Source organism: Phoxinus phoxinus (assembly GCF_949152265.1).
Source record: "Phoxinus phoxinus genome assembly, chromosome: 9".
Lineage (NCBI taxonomy): Eukaryota > Metazoa > Chordata > Actinopteri > Cypriniformes > Leuciscidae > Phoxinus > Phoxinus phoxinus.
Window position 1 is genome coordinate 18,678,337 of NC_136884.1, and position 23,004 is coordinate 18,701,340.

Sequence of the window (23,004 nt, forward strand, 5' to 3'; positions counted from 1 at the left end):
CGCCAAAAATCAATGAATCTCTTATTTACATCGTCTTTGCACCCCGGTTTACACTGTTACTTATGATGATCACATGACATGCAGGTAAACATTGTTTTATTAGCTTTTCATTAAACTCACAAACCCCTGCAGTTCCATCACAAACCCCTGGGCTGGGAAACCCAATGTAATATTTAACGCACTTCATGTAAAGAATGAAGTTTTTTTCTCTTTGTATTTTATTGAAAAATGGTACAATGTAATCCTATTCAAATCAATATGATAAACGGGTAGTAGTAATCAATAAGTAGTCAGAATACTTTACCTAAAATGCGTAATCTAGATTGCATTACTAACTACAATTTTTGTCACGTAATTTTGACTCAGTTACGGACTACAATTTGTAAGTAATACCCAGCTCATTTAATCGTGATTAATCTCATGAATTTTCAATATAGCCTATTTTTTCCACACACAACCTTTATTGTTTTAGGGTATTATTGTAATAATTACCATTTTACATTGTTTGTTTTAATTGTTATATTTATAATTTTTCTAATTAATTATTTGTATTTAGTAAACATCTTTTTTTTGCTGTCCAGTTGAATGAGGTGGAACAGCAGTCTGAGTTTCCAGATCGGTGACTACACACAGATTTTTTATGTATGAAATGTGTAACTATGCAAAAAATAAAGTGAGATAAAAGTTTATGAATGTTTTCAGCTTTATGTAAACCCTATTACATAACTCATGAAAGAAAAATGCCATACGTTTTTTAATAAAGCTTTTTTATGTAGAAAAAAAAAGTTGCTCTATTTTTAAAAATATCAATATATAACCGTACATGGCCCATGCATGTACAGCAGTATATTGAAAAATATGAGCACTACCCATATATGGAAATGTATTATGTTATATAATATTGCATCATGTTTCCCAGTATATTTCATCCATTTTTGTTTTATAAGGGGTTACAAGACCAAGAACATTCTAGTGCTACTCATGGCCATTTTCTATACTTTCATCAAAAAAGAACAACTTGTCATTTTACTGCATATTGTGATGAACTGTTTCTCAGAAATGATCTGATGCGTCATGCAGATGAATATGGTCATTGAGCTGCAGGGTTGCCAAATCTGCATAACAAAAACAGCCTGTTGACTAATCAAAACTAACCCCAAGGTCTAAAATGACATGCTGCTCCCAAACCTAAAACGTATATTTGAATGATTTTCAACTTGAAAAGTTGTTCTCTAGTAGCAATCATAAACACAGTCTATTTTCATAAAGCTAGAGCTAACAGGAGCAAGCAAAGGCTCCCAACCAGTGTCCCTTCCTGACAAAAAAATATCCTTACTCTAGCACAGTTACATCACGGTATACTGTAAGTGGAGTGAAATATCAGTTTAAGCATTTAAGTCAAATATAATTTATGGAATACATCAAACCTTTAACCCTCAGAAGCAACCTACGACAGTTTAAAAGCAGCCTGATATTAGACTTGGCAACCATGTTGAGCTGCGGTCATGTCTGCATCAAAGGTGTCCCAGAACACAGGGCCCTTTAAAATATCATGTGATCACTGTCTTGAAATGCATTATCATGCTTTTTCATGCAGAGAGTCACATTGAGATACAAAAATCATACATTTCTTCTTCTGGGTAAGAGCGCTTGGTAAGTGCAGTTCTTATTCGATTAATTACTTTCTATCATAATTTTAAATTCAATACCTGTAATACCTATATGTAAAATGTGTCATTGTCTACTATAATATCTAGTCTGTAGTTCTCTATTAAATTGCTTAGTTAAATAGAAGAGATAATAATAAATAAAGGGATGTTTAAAAATATGTCTGGTGTTATAGATTTAATATCATTGTTTTTAATTGAATCATTAAAACTGTCACCTTTTTATAATGCCTTTATGAATATTTGCTTTTAAAATGTTTGTAATACAGTTGCAATCAAAATTGTTCAACCCCCTCGACCTGCAAGACATTTTGCTGCTTTTATGAAAATAATTCAACAAAGGCAACAGTGGCCTAAACTCTTATAGAACGTTTATTAATACACATTTGAGGGATTCTGAGAATGTAAAGTTGATGAAAAAAATATAATAAAAATAATTTAATAGGAAAAAATGTATAATTATTCAACCCCCAAAAGTCAAATTTTGTGCAGAATCTTTTATTTGTTATAACCTCAAACAAACGCTTAAGAGCTTAAAAGCTTCTGTCATCTCTCCACTAAAATCTTGACTCCTCGCTCGAAGAAGCTTCCAGATCACTGATAATCTTTGGTTTTCACATTACCACTGCTTTCTTCAAATTCCACCAAATATTCTCAGTGAGATTTAAATCTGAAGACAGAAGAGGCCATTACATTCTACGACGGATCCCTGCCTAAGCTTCAGTAGATTTGGATACTTTGGGATGGCAGTCCATTGATCATCAAGCTTCCGTCTTTGCACCCAAGGCATGAATGAATGAATGAATGAATGAATGAATAAATGAATGACGCATTTATATAGCACTTTCACATGTACTGTACACCCAAAGCGCTTTACAATCATATCAGGGAATCTGAAATGGCTTTATACTTCAAAGAATTCATGATGTCCTTCATACAGTCAAGATTTCCACTTCCTGCAAAAACAAAAGCACCATGTTTGACCATGGAGATGCCGTTCTTCTGCTCAGAAGCTTTGCCTTTTTTTGCACCAGACATATACCGCTGATCCATGGGTCCAAAAAGTTCCAGTTTGGTCCTTTCACTTCATAAAACATTCTTCCAGAACTCCACAGGTCTATCCAAATGAATTTGAGCATATTCAAGTCAGCCGTTTTGTTCTTCTTGGTCAAGAATGGCATTCGGCAAGATGTCCCAACATGAAGTCCATCCTTTCATCAGTTCATGCAAGTCTTTGGCTGTAAATTGAGGAGTTTTCTCAGTTGCTCAGTACATAGTTTTCTCATATACTTTAGACAACAATTTTGATGTTAAATCCACTTGGCTATTTTTTTTGCATAGAATTGCATCATAGTATATACAGTATTTAACAAAATTATATATCATAAGTAATACATTTACAGCAATTAATTACTTAGTAATGAGTAAGCCTACACCCAACACTGGATATAAGATAAGTTTATGACATTTGAAATAAATAGGCTACATTTAATTTAATTTAATTAAAAAAGGTATTTTGTGCAGTCTGTGCACATAGGATAATTAAAAACATTCCTATGAAATTAGCCATATCAAGTCAAGGAAGTCTTTTTTATTGTAGAAGGAAAATTTTATTGTAGAAATATTTAAAATGTCACTAAACACAATCCATTGAGACACGGTGAAAATGTTTAAAAACATGACAAATGACAGAATGTTTCTGAAGTTGTTTCAGGACAAATTACAGATAGTGTGAAAACTGAAAAGTGTCTTTATTAGTCCACAGAGTTACTAAACGGCACAGAGTAATACAGGCTGTACTTTCTCTGCTCCCGCCACAGTACAAGCAGGTGCTCAAGTGACGTTTGCGAAGCCCTATAAAAGCAAAAGAAGAAGAAGATCAGATCCCGCTTGATAGACGGCTTGCTATCCAATTACTGACATGGAGCAACAGATTTTCACCAATCAAGGTAAACCCTCGCTTTGCCCTCCGCCAATCGTTGTGCGTCATATGTGTACTTTATCCTGATAGGTCAGACTTCGCTGTTTGTATTGAGTTAACCGGAAATCAATCTACTAGATCACATTTCCACAGCGAATAGACCTTTGCTCTTTGCTCATTACTACTATTACAAACATCCAAACGTGGCTGCACTTCTGGAAACATGGCGCAAGTGGGGAACAAGTATTTGTGGCAGGATTATTTCAGGTGTGGTTGGTTATAGTTTAATATTCATGTTAGTGATCAAGTATGATGTTAGAAGCTTGTACACAACCTTACAAAAATCCACTACAATCATAATGTCTAACTTATCATAGTTACTGCAGGTATATTTAATACAATAAACTTATAATCAATTATGTCATAATAATTATAAGATATTAGGGTCCCATATTATATAATAAAATAATATGGCATCCCAACAGAGTTCTCAAAATTGTCAGTTTGATACTTTTCTTATTTTGGATGATATTGACTGTGATAGTTAATCATTTATTGAAAATTAATCTAAATGAGTGTAGTAATTATAATATTTTGACAAAAACTATGATTATTCCCCCCTCTCTACAATACATACTGTCACAGAGCATGACAGGTTTTTGAAAGGAAAGGTAGCACTAGGATTACCAATACATTTTAACACAATCATTTTTGAATCCTGTGAAAATAATAAGCAACATTTGGTTGACATTTTACTCTATTCTGTTTGATTTTCTCCATAGCTGTGCGCTCCTCAATGAACATTCAGTTTGAGGATGGTATATTGATCAAAGATTACATCAAGATGATGGCGTATATGATCGTGTTGTGTTTCACACTGGCAATTTCATTATCGTTCTGGGTCCTGTCTATAACTGCCAGCACTTACTACGGTGAGAGCTCACTTTCTCATGCTTTGGAGTTACTTTGTCGTATCTGAATCCATAGGGGCTGTGTGTGAAACCAGCCTCGTTGCCCAGTCTGTCAGTGTATGAGGGCCTCCTATGGAAACTGGTTTCAGACACCTTAGCCTCACAACTAGTAATCTAAAATTAATTCAACTTAATAGAAAATTTGACTTTATAGATAGTCAAGGACACATTTCGAAATTACAGTTCTTATTTCTCACTAGAAATTGTGACTTAAATTGGTAAAAATGGACATTTATACATCATTCTTTCCACCATCTACACACAGGATTGTGTGTCCTTGTGGCTCTCCTGCTTGGGATTTTTGAAGCGTTTGCAGCAATCAGACTTAGCCAAAAATTTTCATCACAGAACAATTTGGCTTTTTTATCATTAATCAATTGTGTGTTACTTTGCAAATAAAGGCACACTTTCAATAATTTGAAAACTGGAGTAAAATGTATTGTGACAATTGACAACAAAGTGTGACAACAGTATGACAATGAAAATATGTTGTTAAAACGTAATAATTACAGTGTGCATTTCAACAAAGTACAAATTTAAGTTCAAATTTAATTTTAAGCATTTGCATTGCATAAGTGTGCTTTTTGTTATTAAATGATTGGATTTAAAGGAACACTTCACCCATTTGCATTAGACTTTGTATCTTTAGAAACCCAGTCACATTTTCGAATGGTCATGGTTTATTCCCTTATTTTCCCCTGAGATGGGAGAAATAAGGATTTAAGTGTTCCACTTCCTGCTTTTTATGACGCAAAAATCGTCAATTTGCGTCATAAAAAGCAGGAAGTCAAATTTCTTTGAATAAGGGTAAGACTACAAACACTAGCTCATCATTTATCCAGTAGAAGGCGCTGTTCCGCATGTTTTCAACCCGCCCATAGAGGGATCTCACTCACAGAATGTACATATAGTGTCAGCCATTCTTTATTTGGAAGCTAAGCTAAAAGTTTCTTATTCTGTGGAGAAAGCTGAGTAGTAGCGGTGACCATCCTCTTTTTCCCGGACATGTCCAGCCGTCGAGATCGTCCAAAATGTCCAGGATTCGGCTTTTGCTTTCTGCAGTCGCATTCATAGTTTACATGCACACCTTTTGTTTCAATCTAACTGAATTCATTCCGATTGGTGAATCTGAATGTAGTGTTTACATGAACGCTAAACAAGTGATCGTTTGATGTGCGTTTTAACATTGCTAGGAAAATTCCCGCTCCTCCGTGAGAGATACGAGACCGGTGCGTCTCACAGGCGCCGGCGCCACTCATCAGTAATCACGCCACCGGGCTCGTAAGTTATCGTTCTCCGCGGCCGTCAGTCTCGTTCCTGCTCGTCACAGTAAACATGAGGAATGGCGACTGAAGAACGCAAAAGCCGAATCCTGGACATTTTGGGCGACATCAAAATACTGGGCAGACTCACGGAGACTCACTAGTAGCATAGCCTTGTTGTTTACTGCGATCTCTTACCGGTAGGCGTGGCCTCCTAGGGCAGCGAAGCAAGTGCATTCTGGGAGTTGTTGTCTTTCATCCCCATAAGCCAAAAATACATTTTCTGGCTTTTCTCAGTCTAGAAGGCTCCAAATTCAAAAATAATTTCACATTTCTTCTACATAAATGACCCATTTTAAATACACATTCATCTTTCCAGAGGTGAAGTGTTCCTTTAAATTATAAGCAAATTGAAATTGTCTGCTGACTAAACAGCAGGGGTCCCACTTTCCTGGAAATATTAGGGAATATAAAAAGTGTAATTTCCAGGCCTAGAAATGCTGCGATAGTTAACTAAATTTAAACTAAAAGGTAATGTTAAAGTCAGAGGATTCTGACTTTTCATGTACAATTCAATGCATATAAAACTCTGTTTTGCAGGTACTCTGCAGCCAGTCTCACCATGGCGGTGGCTGTTCTCAGTGCTGGTCCCTCTTTTCATCACATTTCGAGCCTTTAAACGAAGGAGTCTTGATCATGGTGGTGCCATAGGAGGTGAGGAAAATATTTCATTTATAATATTATTCAATATTTCAAAATATTAAGTTCAGATGGCTCTATGGGTTCATTTGAATGACATTTGAATGTTTCAACACTCGTTACAGATTGTAAAGAGAAAAGCTCATTCTTTAAAAAAAACTCCCAAACATTTCTAACAGTTTTTTTTTTTAAATACAAAAAAAACATAAAACAGACACACTTGGAATTTCACATACAGTGGGGGGAACAAGTATTTGATGCACTGCAGGTTCTCCCACTGTCTGTAATTTTTATCATTGGTACACTTTAACTGTGAGTGACGGAATCTAAAACAAAACTCCAGAAAATCACATTGTATGATTTTTAAGTAATTAATTTGCATTTTATTGCAAGTACCACAAAATAAATGTGTGTGGTCACATGACCAAACTACTCAATAATGTTAGACCTGCCCAAAGCTCATTTAGACATCTTAAATTTGTATTATAAAGGAACATGTGCTTCATAATAATAATAGTTGCTTTTTAATACCACACTAAAATATGTGAGGAAAAATTGCGGTAACAATTGATAACATCAAAGACAATGGCAGGTGTAATAGGCTGCATTCACACGAATGCACTGATCTATTTTAACATGTCAGATGTTTTATTCGCCCCTTAAGACACAACTGCCTGTGTTTACATTAATTTCACATCATAAAAGAATTTGGAGATTGTAGACTTGGAATTAAGCCTTTTCCCCGTTATTATTTGATTCACGGGACCGAACACCAGTTATCTTGCCAAGATCTTAAAATGTATCTTTGTTCTTGTATGTCAGAATAGAAACTTGAGAAGATGTTGTATTCATGCCAGGTCTATGCGTTTCCGTGTTTCTCTTACTGTAGTACAGTAAGATTGAGCTTATATACATCACAGAGAGACTTTCAGATGCCTTGGAAGGTAGAAAAACATTTAGCTTATGTTTAAAAACACATGGTACAACCCACTCTCCACATTAAGAAACTATTTCTTCAGTGTATACATTAGTGATACATTTGCATCAGTTGAAACATTCCTTAAACATGTACACATTTAATGTATCGTCATCGGAACATCTCTGCTCAGTGAACGTGGCATTGCACACATACCCCTAAGCAAAATATAACTCTACCAGCTCCCCTCCCTGTGTCTAGAATATGATCCGTAAACACATGCAACATGCAATCTATAGTCGGAAGGATGAGGGTTTAACTTGTGAAAGTTAATCATTTAGGACGGAAATGTTTTACTATAGCATAGGATGTAATATTATATAATATTAAAGTTGGATCATCTTGATGTTGCTGCCGATGGACTTTACTGTACTGTTGATGATGTGACTAGATTAATAAATTGCAAATAAACATTTTCCTCCTCTTTGCAGCGATGCTGGTTGGTTTTGTTCTTACTATGGCCAACATGAGCTTTTTTGCAGCTTTGTTCACCTTTTTCGTCACATCCTCCAAACTAACCAAATGGAAGGGGAACATCAAAAAACAAATTGACTCCGATTACAAAGAAGGTAAGTTGCTACTTAAAGGGATAGTTCAATTTAAAATGAAAACTCGTATTAAAAAAACTCATATAAAACTCATCATATACTCACCCTCAAGTTGTTTCAAACCTGTTTGAATTTCTTTATTCTGCTGAACACAAAGGAAGATATTTTGAAAAATGTCAGTAACCAAACAGTTACCTGGTCCCATTGACTTCCATAGTCATTCTATAGACTTCTATACTATGGAAGTCAATGGGACCAGTTAACTGTTTGGTTACTGACATTCTTCAAAATATCTTCCTTTGTGTTCAGCAGAATAAAGAAATTCAAACAGGTTTGAAACAACTTGAGGGTGAGTATATGATGACAGAATTGTCATTTAAAAGTGAACTATCCCTTTAACAATTCAGATATTTGGTCATTATTTCTATCCTCTTTTTTTTTGGTTTAATTTTAATTTAAATAGCCAAAGAAATCTCAATTTTAGTTGTTTGTCTTGTGTTTAACTCACTGGGTGTGTGCATAAAAGGTCATTCTATAAGGTTAATGACATTAGTTGTATTTAAATACTTACCGTGCAATTCACATAATTTTTTAAGGCAGGGATGTGATTCTGTATTTATACGGATTTCCGTATTTTCCATCCTGAAAAGTGTGGGGGGTGCGAATTGAAATTGTGAAATGGCCTTAAAGGATTAGTTCACTTTCAAAAATGTCATCCAAGATATCCATGTTTTTCTTTCTTCAGTCGAAAAGAAATTAAGGTTTTTGAGGAAAACATTCCAGGATTTTTCTACACTGAATGGACTTCAATGGCAACTATCTAACCCAATGTTTAAAGAAGTTTCAAATGTCCGTCTCAGTGCAGCTTTAAAGTCTCTACACGATCCCAGTCGAGAAATAAGGGTCTTATCTAGCGAAACAATCAGTCATTTTATAATGACTGATTGCTAAAACTCCAAAATGTTACATCATCTTATACATTTATTTCATGGGTATAGCTATTGACTGAAAGATTTTTTACGAAAGAATTTTTAAATTAATACTTTCAACTCAAAAGTGAATATGCATATAATGTAGCTATTTTTAAACATGTTAAATAAATTAGTAAATCAAATCAAACTTCTTAATCCCCAATCTCATTTGCCTAAGAAATTGTCGCATGACGAACCTGCATTTTGGCAGATAATAGCCTAACATTACCTGAGATTATCATTGTCATACTTCATATGTTGTTGCCATGACATACAGTACAAATGCCCCATCCCACGTCCTTAACAAAGGCGTCTGTGGATGAAATTCCGAAGAAAGGACTGCTAGGATTTTTTTCCTACTCCACTTCACAGACATAAGTGGAAGCAGAGTTTTAGAACGTCACAACAGTCATTTATTACATTATATTTATCAACAGCTCGTTCTGTGTGTCATATTCATCATGCCATTTCTACATTATTGGACATGTGCAGACTTTTTCCAGTTTTGGTTTTTAATCTGTAAGTGTTTGTACAGTATGTCCTATCGAATGGATTAAGGTTTAAAATGCTCTGCTCTGCTTGGCCCTCATAATTTTCTCTTCACCATTTCTGAATTCTGCAGAGGCTTAGTTGTTTCTATCAGCTCTATCATGAGATACATTTCAGGTTGTGTTCCAAAAATCTAATTTGGTCCGAGCCATATTGCTCTAATTTTCGACCTCAAAAATACAAAACGTTCTTAAAATGATTAAGCTTTTTAGTTCTTGTTTATAGACACATCATTCCAGTGCTGTCTAACCACCTCTGATATTATGACTGATATTGACTTCTCTAATCTCTGCAGGTGGCCAGAGGAACTGGTTGCAAGTTTTCTGTAATGGTGGAGTTCCTACAGAATTGGCCCTGCTATATATGATCGAAGCTGGTCCTGGAGAAATACCTGTGGATTTTGTGAAGCAATATTCTGCTTCATGGATGTGCTTATCCCTATTAGGAGCCCTGGCTTGCAGCACAGGGGACACCTGGGCTTCTGAGGTGGGTCCTGTGCTTAGTAAGAGCACACCCAAGCTCATCACCTCATGGAGAGATGTCCCACCAGGTAAAGAGCTCACAAATTAAATTGTGGAACTTAGCAGAATATGTGGAATCAGTTTATGTTTAAATAAAACACAGACTGATGCCTCAGATGCTGTAAATGACCACAGACAATGATCATGGTCCAGGGCTTGAAATTAACTTTTTATTTCACCAGTCAAATTGGCTATAAAATTAAGTTACCTGCCATTCAGAACCTCTACTAACTAACACAGAAATAAAATTACATCTTAGATTTAAAGGGGTCATGACATGAGAAACCAAATTTGCATTGATCTTTTGGTATATAAGAGGTATTTGTACCATTAAAACGTCCTGCAAGTTTCATAGCTTAAGACGTCCTCCCCATTATAAACGAATCATTTATTTAATCAAGCTCTAAATACAGCTCGTTCTGGATTCATGGTAAGAAGTGACGTCACGGTACGAAGTGACGTACCAGCGTTTGCATACGACCGCCTCCGGCACTACGCTCATTTCGTATCATTGTCACGACCGCGCCCGCGCGCCTCACAAGTGTTCAGTCGACGGACAGCGAGTGGGTCTGTGTACAGGGAAAGTACGATGCCGCAGATGTGCTGTTCCTGGCTGTGGACAAACAACATCTTTGAATACGCTGCGAAAGATCCAGACGTCAGGGAAAAATGGATGCACTTTATTTTTTGCGGACGTCTCAGTCACGGCAGTGTTAGTTTAAGCGTTTGTTCTATACATTTTAAGGATGACTGTTTTGAGCTTTGCCAGAAAACTGTTGCTCAAAGAGAAGTCCGTGCCGACTATTCTGGGCTCAACATCGACGACGCAAACTGTAAGTAATGTATTTAAAACTTTAAACTACTTTTTAAATACGCTGAAAGATCCAGTCGTCAGGGAAAAATGGATGCACTTTATTTTTTGCGGACGTCCCAGTCACGGCAGTGTTCTATACATTTAAGGATGACTGTTTTGAGGAAAAAATCCCAATATGATGCTTGGCTTTGCCAGAAAACTGTTGCTCAAAGATAAGTCCGTGCCGACTATTCTGGGCTCAATAACGACGACGCAAACTTACTTTTTACCATGGCTAATATAAACACATTTGTATAAGAGAATCTTGAAAATATGTCGCCTTTCTAGTAGGCCTACATGTGATAGAAAATTACAAATGTTGCCTTTATCAATGCTGCATCTTCAAATATGGCCTGTCTGTGCATGCATTTTTGTCCGTGGTACACCCTATCATTTCATTGGAATTAGTTAAATAATGTTAAACTGTTAGCAAATGAAGCTATAGGATAATTATGCAACAATAATCCGTTTTCAAGTGTCTCGGGTTAATTTTTTTTTATTAATTCAAAATAGTTTCACTTTCCATGTGGACACGGGCTGATCCAGTCTTCGTTGTTGTGGTGATGGTTCATTTTCTTTTGATTCCGGCTCAAACATAATAAGGTTGTATCATTGCAAGAGCCATCGCTTCGCATGCATCACCCGCTATTAAACAGTTGCGCCGAATCCGTAAATGTTCTGGCTGGGGGCGTTAATAATTGATGCATAGGCACTGACGTTAGCCAATCATAACAGTGGGCGTTAACACTGAACTCTTAAAGGGGAAACACCCCCAAAACAGACTGTTTGAATCAGAGGATGAGAAACAGGGTGGGAAAAGGTCATAAATCACTACATTTTAAAAGTTTTTTTGTAAAAAAAACTATAGTAATACTATAATTGCACCTAAGGGAACATAATAATAAAATAAAAAAAACCATGTCATGACCCCTTTAAATATATTTATTATAAATCTGATTCTGAATGATTGAATTGCTTTGTTTGTCGATACCATAAAAATGAAAGAGTAGTACCACAAACGGAATGTTTCACCAAAAGTGATGTCCGGCCTAGGGAAATTGACATCTTCACCTTTTATTTAGATATTATTTAAAAATAGTTAAAGATTTTACTTAGTTGTGCATAGAGTGCCTTAGATTTTTATGGTATCGACAAACAATGATTGGCAGTCATAAAACAAAGCAATTCAATCATTCAGAATCAGATTTATAATAAATATACTTAAATCTAAGATGTCATTTTATTTCTGTCAATTGTTTTATTTGTGATAACACAATGAAACATGCCAAATGTCATACAAAAAAAATAAGAACCCATGCAAAAACAAGAGAAATATTAATAGCAAAAAATAACATTTTGTTCAATGCTTTTTCTCGTGAGCAATTTTTTTCTATGCTTGTTTTTGCATGATAAAATAAAGCCTCTAGCTTTTGTTTACCTTTGTTGCCAAATAATTTTGTCAGGTAAATAACCTTGTTTTCCCTTTACATTTAAAATATTTGAAAATATTCTTACATTTCGATCATTTAATCGATCAGTAATCAAATAAATATTCCCTCTGGACATCACTTTGGCCACTACTGTACACTACCTGTCAAACTTTGTAATTAAGTATTTTTGTTTTTGAGAAAAAAAAAGTACCTTATGCTCACCAAGGCAAATTACAGTAAAAGCAGTAATATAGTAATTGTAATAAATACAGGAATAATAGATTTTTACATTATTTATCACTAGAGTGATTTTATATATTTATATTGTTATATTTTAAAATGTAATTTATACCTGTGATGGCGAAGCTGAATTTTCAGCAACTAATACTCCAGTCTTCGGTGTCACATATAATCCTTCAGTTTATTTGGTGCAACTGAGCATTGAAAGCATATGTCGTAATTTAGATATATTTTTAAGATGGAAGAATGCGGTTAATTAGAATCTCTGTTTTTTCAGAATTAAGTAGTAGGAAATCACTAGTCATCCAGTTTTTTATATCAGCTATGCATTCTGTTAATTTTGTGAATTGGTAAGTTTCGTCAGGGCGAAATATAAGTAAACTTTATTTATATAGCACCTATCACAGATAGAAATCACAAAGTGCAACAATTTATATAAAAGAACAATAAAACACAGATAACACTATCAGAGCTAAAAACAAACATGGAGAGAGATGAGAGAGATGTTAACGGTCTAATCCGATTCAATGATCTATGCTAAGCTATGCTAAAAGTGCTATCGCCAGACCCGGAGATCGGCTGAATGGATTCGAAAACGGTAAAACTCGACTGTTTAAAGGGTTAGTTCACCCAAAAATGAAAATAATGTCACTAATGACTCACCCTCATGTCATTCTAAGCCCGTAAGACCTCTGTTCATCTTCGGAACACAGTTTAAGATATTTTAGATTTAGTCCGAGAGCTTTCTGTCCCTCCATTGAAAATGTATATACGGTATACTGTCCATGTCCAGAAAGGTAATAAAAAAATCATCAAAGTAGTCCATGTGACATCAGTGGGTTAGTTAGAAGTTTTTGAAGCATCGAAAATACTTTTTGGTCCAAAAATAACACAAAATAAGACTTTATTCAGCATTGTATTCTCTCCCGGGTCTGTTGTGAATCTGCGTTCAGGACTCCACAGTGACGCTGCTGACGTAAGACGCTGATGACGTGTTATCTGGTGCGCCCGAGCTTCGTTTACAGTCTGAGGGAGACGCACGCTACAAGCTATTCTACATTGTTTGCGTGGATATCATTTTTTTTAATGGTGCGTAAATGTGCATGTCGCGGATGAGACACTTTTACAGCGTGCGTTTCCCTCAGTCTATAAATGAAGCTCGGGCGCACCAGATAACACGTCATCAGCGTCTTACGCCATCAGCGTAACTGTGAAGGATTGACAACAGACCCGGGAGAGAATACAATGCTGAATAAAGTCTTATTTTGTGTTATTTTTGGACCAAAAAGTATTTTCGATGCTTCAAAAACTTCCAACTAACCCACTGATGTCACATGGACTACTTTGATGATTTTTTTATTACCTTTCTGGACATGGACAGTATACCGTATATACATTTTCAATGGAGGGACAGAAAGCTCTCGGATTAAATCTAAAATATCTTAAACTGTGTTCCGAAGATGAACGGAGGTCTTACGGGCTTAGAACGACATGAGGGTGAGTCATTAATTACATTATTTTTCATTTTTGGGTGAACTAAGCCTTTAACTCTAGGGGAGTTGGAAAATGAGCCTATTTCCAAAATAAGTGGAGTGTTCCTTTAACTGGATGGATGAGCCCAAGAAACAGAGGTGTTGTTTGATTTGAGTTAGTTTTTGGTCTGGATCAATGGTTAAGGTTTTAGTCTTTTTTTGTATTCAGTTGTAAGTAGTTATTGTTTAACCAGTTCTTAATGCAAGACAGGCATTCTAATAATTCACTTAACTTAATTAACTCTGACTCTTTGAATGACCAGTACAACTGAATGTCGTCAGCATAAAAGTGATGACACACTTTTAAAATTACGAATTATTTCACCAAGAGGGCTAATATACAATTAAAACAAAATAGGTCCTAAAACCGAGCCCTGAGGAATCCACATGACAGAGGGGACATTTCAGACAGAATGCTGTTGTTAAACACACAGAATGATCTGTCACTCAGATAAGAGGATTACTATTTAAAGGGCACCTATTATGACATTTAAAATGTTCTTAATGTTGTTGTGGGAGTCCCCAACAACAGTTTTACATGCATGCAATGACAAAAAACACTTTTGTTTTCGTATAATATGCATTTATTTTTACCTGATTTGCTCACCGACTCCCAAATGATTCGTTCAACGACTCGTTTTTCAAACCCCTCCTTTGCGCGACTCTAATCTGCGGTGATTGGTCAGATGACCCAGCAGTGTTTACAGAGATAATACTTATTTTTAACACGGAGTACAATGATGCTTTTATCAATTAAATTGTATTATAATAATGATTATAGTCCACTGCTTTATAGTTTGTAGTAAAAAACGAAAAATAAGATAAAGAATTTAATGTTATGTTAGCGAGCATAGCCCAGTTCATATTGTAAAAGCACAATCAGTCTTTGTTTGCGTTAGCCCGATGCATAAACATAACGTTTTTACACAAAAAAAAATGCAGTTACGTTACTACGAGGTATTACTCTATTCTTTAAGACAACTCCGAAAACAACGACAAACACATCACATATCTCAATACAATTGTCATTGAAGACCTAGAAGCTAAACGGTGCTTACACAACAAACAAAATAATTATTTAGCATGCTACATAAAATATAAAAGCAAAAATTATTAATAACACTTACAGGTTGTCATACGGAGGAGGAAGCTGATGCAAATACACTTGGAACTGAACCTTTCTTCAATATCAGCCAGCTCGCGAATCCAAGTTTGATTGCATTTAAAAAGCAATCGTCTTCAAAATGACGCGAACAAAGCACAAGGCTCGGACTATACTTCTGTGGTATAGTGAATTGTAGCCACTTAGTCTTCAAATGCTCCTCCTTGGGCAGATGAAAAAAGTTTGCTTTTGAGCCGCACTTCAGAACACAGCGTCTCGTCGCCATGATGTTTTCCCTGCTGGCCTTGGAGCGCAATAAGTGGGCGTATCGTATTCAAATAACTTGACAAGTTGACGTCATCTAGTCAGAGAAAAAGCTTCGGTCTTCTAACGATTCATAAAAATGACTCAGAGTCGACTCTCACTTTTGAAAGACAATAACTTTATATACGGTGCACTTTCATATTTCAAACTTTGCAGGATGTTTTTGTTCACTTAGATCTATGTTACACACTACATGAAAGGTAAATTTCAAAATTCCATAATAGGTGCCCTTTAAGAACAGACCCAGAGAACCCCATTTCATTTTGTAACTGATTTATCAGTACATTATGGATATGGTCCAATATATACATTGCAGATGATAAATCAAGTAAAATCAAAACAGTGTAATGTCCTGAGTCTGCAGCCATCAAAATGTCACTTGATACTTTTAGAAGCGCGGTCTCAGTTGAATGGCATTTGTGAAAACTCCGCCAAAAAAAGCAGTCTGCCCCGCCACCACTCTCTCCAGGATTTTAGATAAAAAGGGCAGTTTTGATATAGGCCTGTAGTTTGGTTCAAAATAATCCAAATTGGGCTTCTTCAGTATGGGGCTGACAACTGCTTGTTTAAAAAAACTGGGCACAGAACCAATTCAAAGGGAAAGGTTGATCAGTTAACAACATACAGTCCAACTGAATAAAACCTCAAGAGGGCTTGAAGATGGTTTAACTTTTATTTTGTAAACCCTTTATATCCTCTAGAGCAGGGTTTCTCAAACTCGGTCCTGGAGAACCACTGTCCTGCACAGTTTAGCTCCAACCCTGATCAAACACACCTAGTTGTGAGTTTCTAGTGATCCTGAAGACATTGACTAGCTTGTTCAGGTGTGTTTGATCAGTGTTTGAGAAACCCTGCTCTAGAGTGATGGGTGAAAGGGATCCCAAGAGCCATGAGGGAGATAAACCACAGGATGAAACCTCAGAAGATGGTTTTATAGTAGCTCTGATGTCTTTAAATAGAGCTGAGTATCATCAGCATAACAGTAGAAACTAATGCTATGCTTCAAAATGATATCTCACAAAGGGTAGCATGTACAGAGAGAACAGCAACGGTCCTAGCACTGAGCCTTGTGGTACGCCATACTGAACTTGTGATCGATAAGACATCTCTTCATTTACTGCTACAAACTGATAATGGTCAGATAAGTATCATTTAAACCATGCTAATGCCATTGGCATTCCACTAATGCCAACATAATTTTTGAGTCTATTTAAAAGAATGTTGTGGTCAATGGTATCAAATGCAGTACTCTGCACTCCAAAAACTCTGCATAGCCATCCTGAAGATCTGAGCATTACAAATGCATTGGCTGAAGCTTATTTTTAATGATGCGCCTGACTGACTGATGATTAAAATTTTTGTTTGTTCTTCATATTTCACAACAGGCTGTTTTGTTATTATGGGCACCCTTGATAAATCTGAGCAAAACTGGCTGATTCTTTTTTCTTTTCTTTTTTTGTGTGTGCAATTTCTCCTCTTAGTCTTTCATTCAAAATATTCACATAAATTTGTATTTGGATCATTGTCATGCTGGAATATCCGACCACGGTTCCTGACAGAGTCAGTCAGGTGTTAATTTAATATCTGCTGGTACTTGATGGCTTTTATAATACTGTGTATCCTAACAAATTGGGTCTTTGGAAGAAAATGAGTCCCACAATATTAAAGATCCACCACCATACTTCACAGTGGGGTTGAGCTACTTTTCTACATGGACCAGCATTACATTATGTTTCTGTCTATGCCAAAGCCACCTCTGGTGTCTTTTCAAAAGTCTCACCTCAACATAAAACCCTGTCCCACTAAAAGTTCCAGAAACGCCTGGCAAACTGTAGTTGTATAAGATTCCAGTTTGATGTCACTAAAGGCTCTGGCTCTTTTATTGCAACCTTCCCAAACAAGTTGTGGTTATATAGGTGAGGTCTGATCATAGTTTTGGAGACTTTCTGACACCAAGACCCAACTAGCAACTGCAGTTCTCTTTACAGTTTGTTTGGTGACTCAATCCATCCTTCTGTGTGGGGCCAATATAGACACACGTCCTCTTCCAGGTAGATTATCATCTCCACTTGATTTAAACTTCTTAACTATTGCCCGGATAGTGGAAATCTAGTGGAGTATTCCAACAATTAAACCAACATCTTATTGCCATTTCATAATTTGTGCGGCTCAACAACCTTTTGTCACACATCATGTACATCTCATTGTATTCTCAGGTCTTTTCCATAGTGATGGATGACAATAGGAATTTGGCATGTGTATCACTACATATTTAGAGCCAAATGAAACAGGAAGCAATGACTCATCACGTAGGTTTTCCTGATCCTAAGGTGAACTTAAAAACATACCATATGAATGGGAATATACTTCACCTAGATTTTTGCTTAATACAATTTGTAGAGGTGCCAACAACTGTGGAATACATATATTTCAGAAAAAAATAATTGTATTTTATAATACTATTTTTTTTCTATTTGACTTTAGTTAAAGGTTAGATTTTTGTGAATATTTTGAATGAAAGACTTCAGTTTTGCTCATATTTACCAAGGGTGCCAATATCTGTGGAGCCCACTGTACATTTATTTTTAATCTGAAACCATGTCTACACAGGATGCCACAGCAACAGTTGTTGCGTTGCAAATCTATTTGTTCTTTCTTTGTGTCATAAGTAGCATGAGCATAGAACCCTCTATGAAATGCCTGCAGTTCTTATGTCTGCTGTCCAGCAAGGCTCAGATAACGCAGATTCTTCTGTTCCTCAAGACCCTTTTGGTATGAGTCATCTTGAGCCATATCTTTGTCACTTGGAACACTACGGTGTTCAAGGTAAGAGGATGACCCGCAATTCATCCTATTTTTATAGCGCCTGCTTTTATAGTTGTTTATATAAGGTGTCAAAAGAAGACAGAATGAAGGTTTTCATTCTATTTAGGCCGTAGTGACGGTCATCCTTCGGTCTCGCAGATCCGTGGTTAAATTCATTACTTATAATAACCTCAAGAAACAAACATGATATAAAAATCTGAAATGCATTTTATGACCCCCTTAAAATAGTAAACAGTTATTTGAAATTGTACTATTTCTTAAAGGGGCTATATGGAACTTTTTCCCCAAAATAAACGAAACAATAGCCTTTTTATTTTTCCATTTATGACTCAAACATCTCCTGATGAGCATACTGACACCTTGTCTGCTCACAGTGGGTGCACCTATAAGCCTGTATCCTATTTTTCCTATTTTCTGTCGGGTCGGATTTTTCCCGCGCTGTCTGCGGATGTGACGTCAAGCGCGTTCATGTTAAACGTTTCAGATCACTCAGAACACTTATCTAAAAAACAATATATGTATTTGACTGTTTTTACCTCTGTAAACATAATGTTGACCTGACCTCCTTGCAGCAGATGACTTGTGAAGTGTGCACGTACGAGCGAGCAGAAAGGAAGAGCAGTTCTGTTTTTTGGCCACATGTGTCAGTCGCGAGTTTAAATTTCAGAAAAACGCATATAGCCTCTTTAACATACCTGTTTTTACTATATTTTTTTTAATCAAATAAATACAACCTTGGTGAGCATAAGACACTTTCAAATACAGAAAAAACATTAACAAATCGTATTATTCCAAAATTTAGCTGGTAGAGTAGTTCCATAATGAATGTTTAACGGTAACCATGTTTAAGATTAGTAGACAGGCTTTCAATTCATCAGCTGTGATCAGCGGTTTCCTCACAAAAGTCAGTGTACTGAACCATTGACATCCGTTAAAAACAACAACCCATTACTCTCACTCCCACGGCGCATAACAATGCTAGTGATAATCATGCCTCAAAATATCACAATGACAATATAATATTTTACAGTGATACAATGACCATGCCACTGCTTTCAATGAGAAATATTTGCTGTAAATACACTGACGCAAAGTCGGTGTATTTACAGCAAATATTTCTCATTGAAAGCATGGGTTTACAGGCAGCGTTTGAATAAAGATGGCAGAGGGCACTTTTGTTGGGTATAGTGACACACAAAAGTGGATTTGGAGCATTTATCGAATGGCTATGGAGTGAGAATGGGTTTAAATGAAAATGTCTCCTTGCTAGAATTCTGTAGTGTTAAACTTTGTTTTGCTAATGTTGGAGGTTCTGATAGCGATGGCATGCAAATTGACAGAACTAACCATAGCTTCCAAATTGGCTAGTATACTGTTACCCACCATGGGGGATTTTCACCTACATTTGGCACGTGTTCATTTTCAAACCTGATTATGACCTCTTTGAAGTTGATATTTCAGAAAATTGCCTTTGTCCTCACTGAAATAAAATGGTTTATAGGTACCAATGGCGGAGTCACTCCTGTTGGATTAGTGGCCAGTGTTTTGGGTGGAGGCACAGTGGGTGTAGCGTACTTCTTCATGCAGCTCCTGTTGGTGAAAGATTTGCATCTGACAGTTCCTCAGTGGCCTATCATCGTGTATGCAGCAATAGCGGGCCTGTTTGGATCTTTGCTGGACTCAGTCCTCGGTGCAACCATGCAGTATTCAGGTAAAATGGCTGATTAAAATAAAATCTAAGTAAGGTAAATCAATAGAAATATTATAAGGTAAATAAAATTAAATACTCATAATATTATTCCAGGTTTCCTGTACCAGTCATACTAACAGTGGTAATTTACTTTTTATGCAATAGAAACTTATACCCTCCTTTTACTCTAACTGGTCATGCCAAGTCACGGAGCCCTGAATGGGCATCACGTGTTAGTTGGCTCATGGTTGAGATGAACTGGGTAAAAATAAAACTTTTCTGATCTATTATGGTTTTTTAAAATCCCAAGATCCATCTTTTAATCTACGTGGCTGACTAAAATTGTCACTTTATTTGTAACAAACCTCCTATCCTGCAGATGTCGCTACAGATGCTCTCAAATCGTCTTACCATAAGAAAAAGCCTCCTCATCTCATAGAAGCCTAGTAGGGGAGGAAGGGACAGATGTTATGTTAATAGTGCAAAATAAAAGATAAACAAATGTTACTTTGTTAATTTAAAGTGCCCCTATTATGCTATTTTAAATGTTATTTTATTTTTGAGGTTTTTTACAATAGGTTTACATGCATTCAAAGTCAAATAATACTTAATTTTTTAGCAACATCACCTGTTTTCTCACAGTGTCCGTAACGGTTTAAGTATCCGGTCTCTCTAAACCCCTTCTTTCCGAGAGCCTGCTCTGCTTTGATTGGTCAGAAGGCCCAGTCTGTTTTGATTGGTCTACCGCTTACAGTGCATCAGAAAACAAAATATTCTTACACAGTAACCATGGTGTTGGCTTTATTGTATTCAAGCCTGAAGGGCATCCTTTTTGAAGTGCATGCAAAGTGAATTTGCCATCACAGCGCAGAAAACCGCTTCTTGTCGACAACATGAACCAAACTCTTCCAGACTTACAACTACAGTGTTTGAGAGCAGGTCAAAGGTGATGTTGTTTGTAGACAGCCAATTTAGACCATAGGCTCGCATTGTGCAAATTTGTTACAAACCTAAGTAGGTTCATGCAGGAAGTAAGACTTGAATTACTGATGCCTCATTTCAAGCTGTTCAAAATCGATTCCTTTTTTTGGGGGACATGAAGTCCATTTATCATGCACTTTGATTTAAGAATTTTGCAGACCTTTTACATTCACAAATAGCTATATTACACACTACATAAAAATGATATCCCCAAAACAAAATAGGGGCACTTTAATAATAAAAATGAAGGTGTTGATAACAGTTTTGAATATGCTCCTAACTCCAAATCTGGAAAGAATGCTGTCCACCTGTTGTTGCATTATATTAGCTTTGCATGTTATTATGAAAATAAATATTTGGAAATATTAACATTTGTGAAGCAGTTTTGTTTTAAAATAAAAAAAATGTTAGGGGGGTAAAAAGGTCAGTGTTGACACAGCCAACACGCAAAACATGCTCTTTCATTATATTGGACAAACTTATTTATGATTGACCTTTGTGCTTAGTTTTCTTTTAGTATTATTTTTTTTTTTTAATTATTCATGATGACCATTTCTCCCTCTCCATCAAGGATACGATGAATCCACCGGGAAAGTCGTGAGTTACGAGTCACCAAGTGTTAAACGTATATGTGGGAAACCCATTCTGGATAACAATGGAGTGAATCTGTTCTCTTCCGTCCTTATAGCAATGTTCCTGCCTGGGTTTGCTTGGATATTCTGGCCTAGGCTCTGAATCATGTGATTTTATTGGGCGCATGTCAGTTTATGCAAAAACAAACAAACAAAAAACATTTTACAGTGACTTCTTAAGAAGTAGTACAATGTGAACTCTTAATTTCTTTCTTTCTACTTATTATACTGATATTTGTAATTGATTTTAAAGGTGAAGTGTGTCATTTTTTTGGATGTTTAATCCCTAAGTTACATATTTTCCCAGCCTTAAAATTACCCATCAAATAGGTCAATTAATTTAAAGCAGTACAACATACTACACCAAGCTCAAAATACTGTAAAATCTAAATAGTTCTATCTCAGTATCTGTATCTCAGTATCTCAGTATCTCAGTATCGGTCAGATCACTTAATTAAACACTATGCAAGTAATGTAGTCCATTTCTCACATCACTTAAACACTTCTGTACTTTTACACAAAATGTATTATGTCGGTCTATGCTACTTATGTCTACTGTATGTCAGAGATTAACACAGTTAAATATTCCATTGTAATGTATGTGTACTTCATTGAATAAAGTACCCTTACAATAATGTTTTCATTGTCATTTTACATGGGTCAGTTGCATTGCATCATTGAAGATTCAGGCATATTGTTTTACATACTGTTTTTGCTTACTGTAGTATGCATAGTAGGCCTATGCATGCAGCATATGTGCCATATGGTTAAGCAACCAGTGTTCTTCATAGTTACTGTTAAAGTAATAATTTTTTTAAGGATCACCGTCAAACAATGTATTATTGTTTCTGTAATTAGTTTAATATATATATATATATATATATATATATATATTTTATTTTTTTATTATTATTTATGTGAATAATATGAGATGTTTACAGTATACACTCGAAGTGAACGGTAGATGGCAGTACACTCTTCTTGTGTGCAGTACACAACTGAAAGAAAGAAGATGTGAGGGAGGCTTAAAGATACATGGTGCCGTGGGCGGCTAATGACACTATAGAACATAAAGTCCTTTCCTCCAGGGGGAGCCTGATGGCCCATGAAGACGGAGAGTCAATAACACCTTATTCAAATCTCCAGAGGTTTTACGTCTCACTAGAGATGTTTGTACACCGAAACGAATAATCTTTTAAATCAGATTGATGCACAGATTGCTACCTGACAATCACGTGTAATGTAGTTCTATTAATCTGTATAAAATGATTTTTAAATACATCCGAATCCAATAATCACAAACGACTGT

General features: G+C 36.0%; 1 protein-coding gene across 5 annotated transcripts; it reads left to right on the forward strand.

Moving 5' to 3' along the window:
- Positions 1–1,541: 1,541 nt before the first annotated feature.
- tmem19 (transmembrane protein 19) lies at positions 1,542–22,545 on the forward strand. 5 transcript variants are annotated; one of them, XM_079623284.1, is made up of 9 exons: positions 1,542–1,653; positions 3,488–3,616; positions 4,371–4,520; positions 6,422–6,535; positions 7,928–8,065; positions 9,860–10,114; positions 19,894–20,103; positions 21,635–21,660; positions 21,752–22,333. In XM_079623284.1, exons 2-9 carry the CDS (start codon positions 3,589–3,591, stop codon positions 21,890–21,892), a joined length of 1,062 nt encoding a protein of 353 aa, XP_079479410.1. In that variant the 5' UTR covers positions 1,542–1,653; positions 3,488–3,588; the 3' UTR covers positions 21,893–22,333. The 5 variants fall into 5 exon arrangements, with proteins under 5 accessions (XP_079479410.1, XP_079479411.1, XP_079479412.1 ...); XM_079623285.1 differs by having other exon boundaries at positions 1,549–1,653; positions 21,635–22,347; XM_079623286.1 differs by having other exon boundaries at positions 1,574–1,653; positions 3,426–3,616; positions 21,635–22,347.
- The last annotated feature ends 459 nt before the right edge of the window (positions 22,546–23,004 follow it).

What these genes read in the sequence shown, in the direction of transcription:
- tmem19 (XM_079623284.1), top strand. Translation starts at nt 3,589, where the DNA reads ATGGAGCAACAGATTTTCACCAATCAAG. An exon ending in TCATGGTGGTGCCATAGGAG is followed by an intron (nt 6,536 to 7,927) that starts GTGAGGAAAATA and finishes TCCTCTTTGCAG; the next exon opens with CGATGCTGGTTGGTTTTGTT. An exon ending in TGCAACCATGCAGTATTCAG is followed by an intron (nt 20,104 to 21,634) that starts GTAAAATGGCTG and finishes CTCTCCATCAAG; the next exon opens with GATACGATGAATCCACCGGG.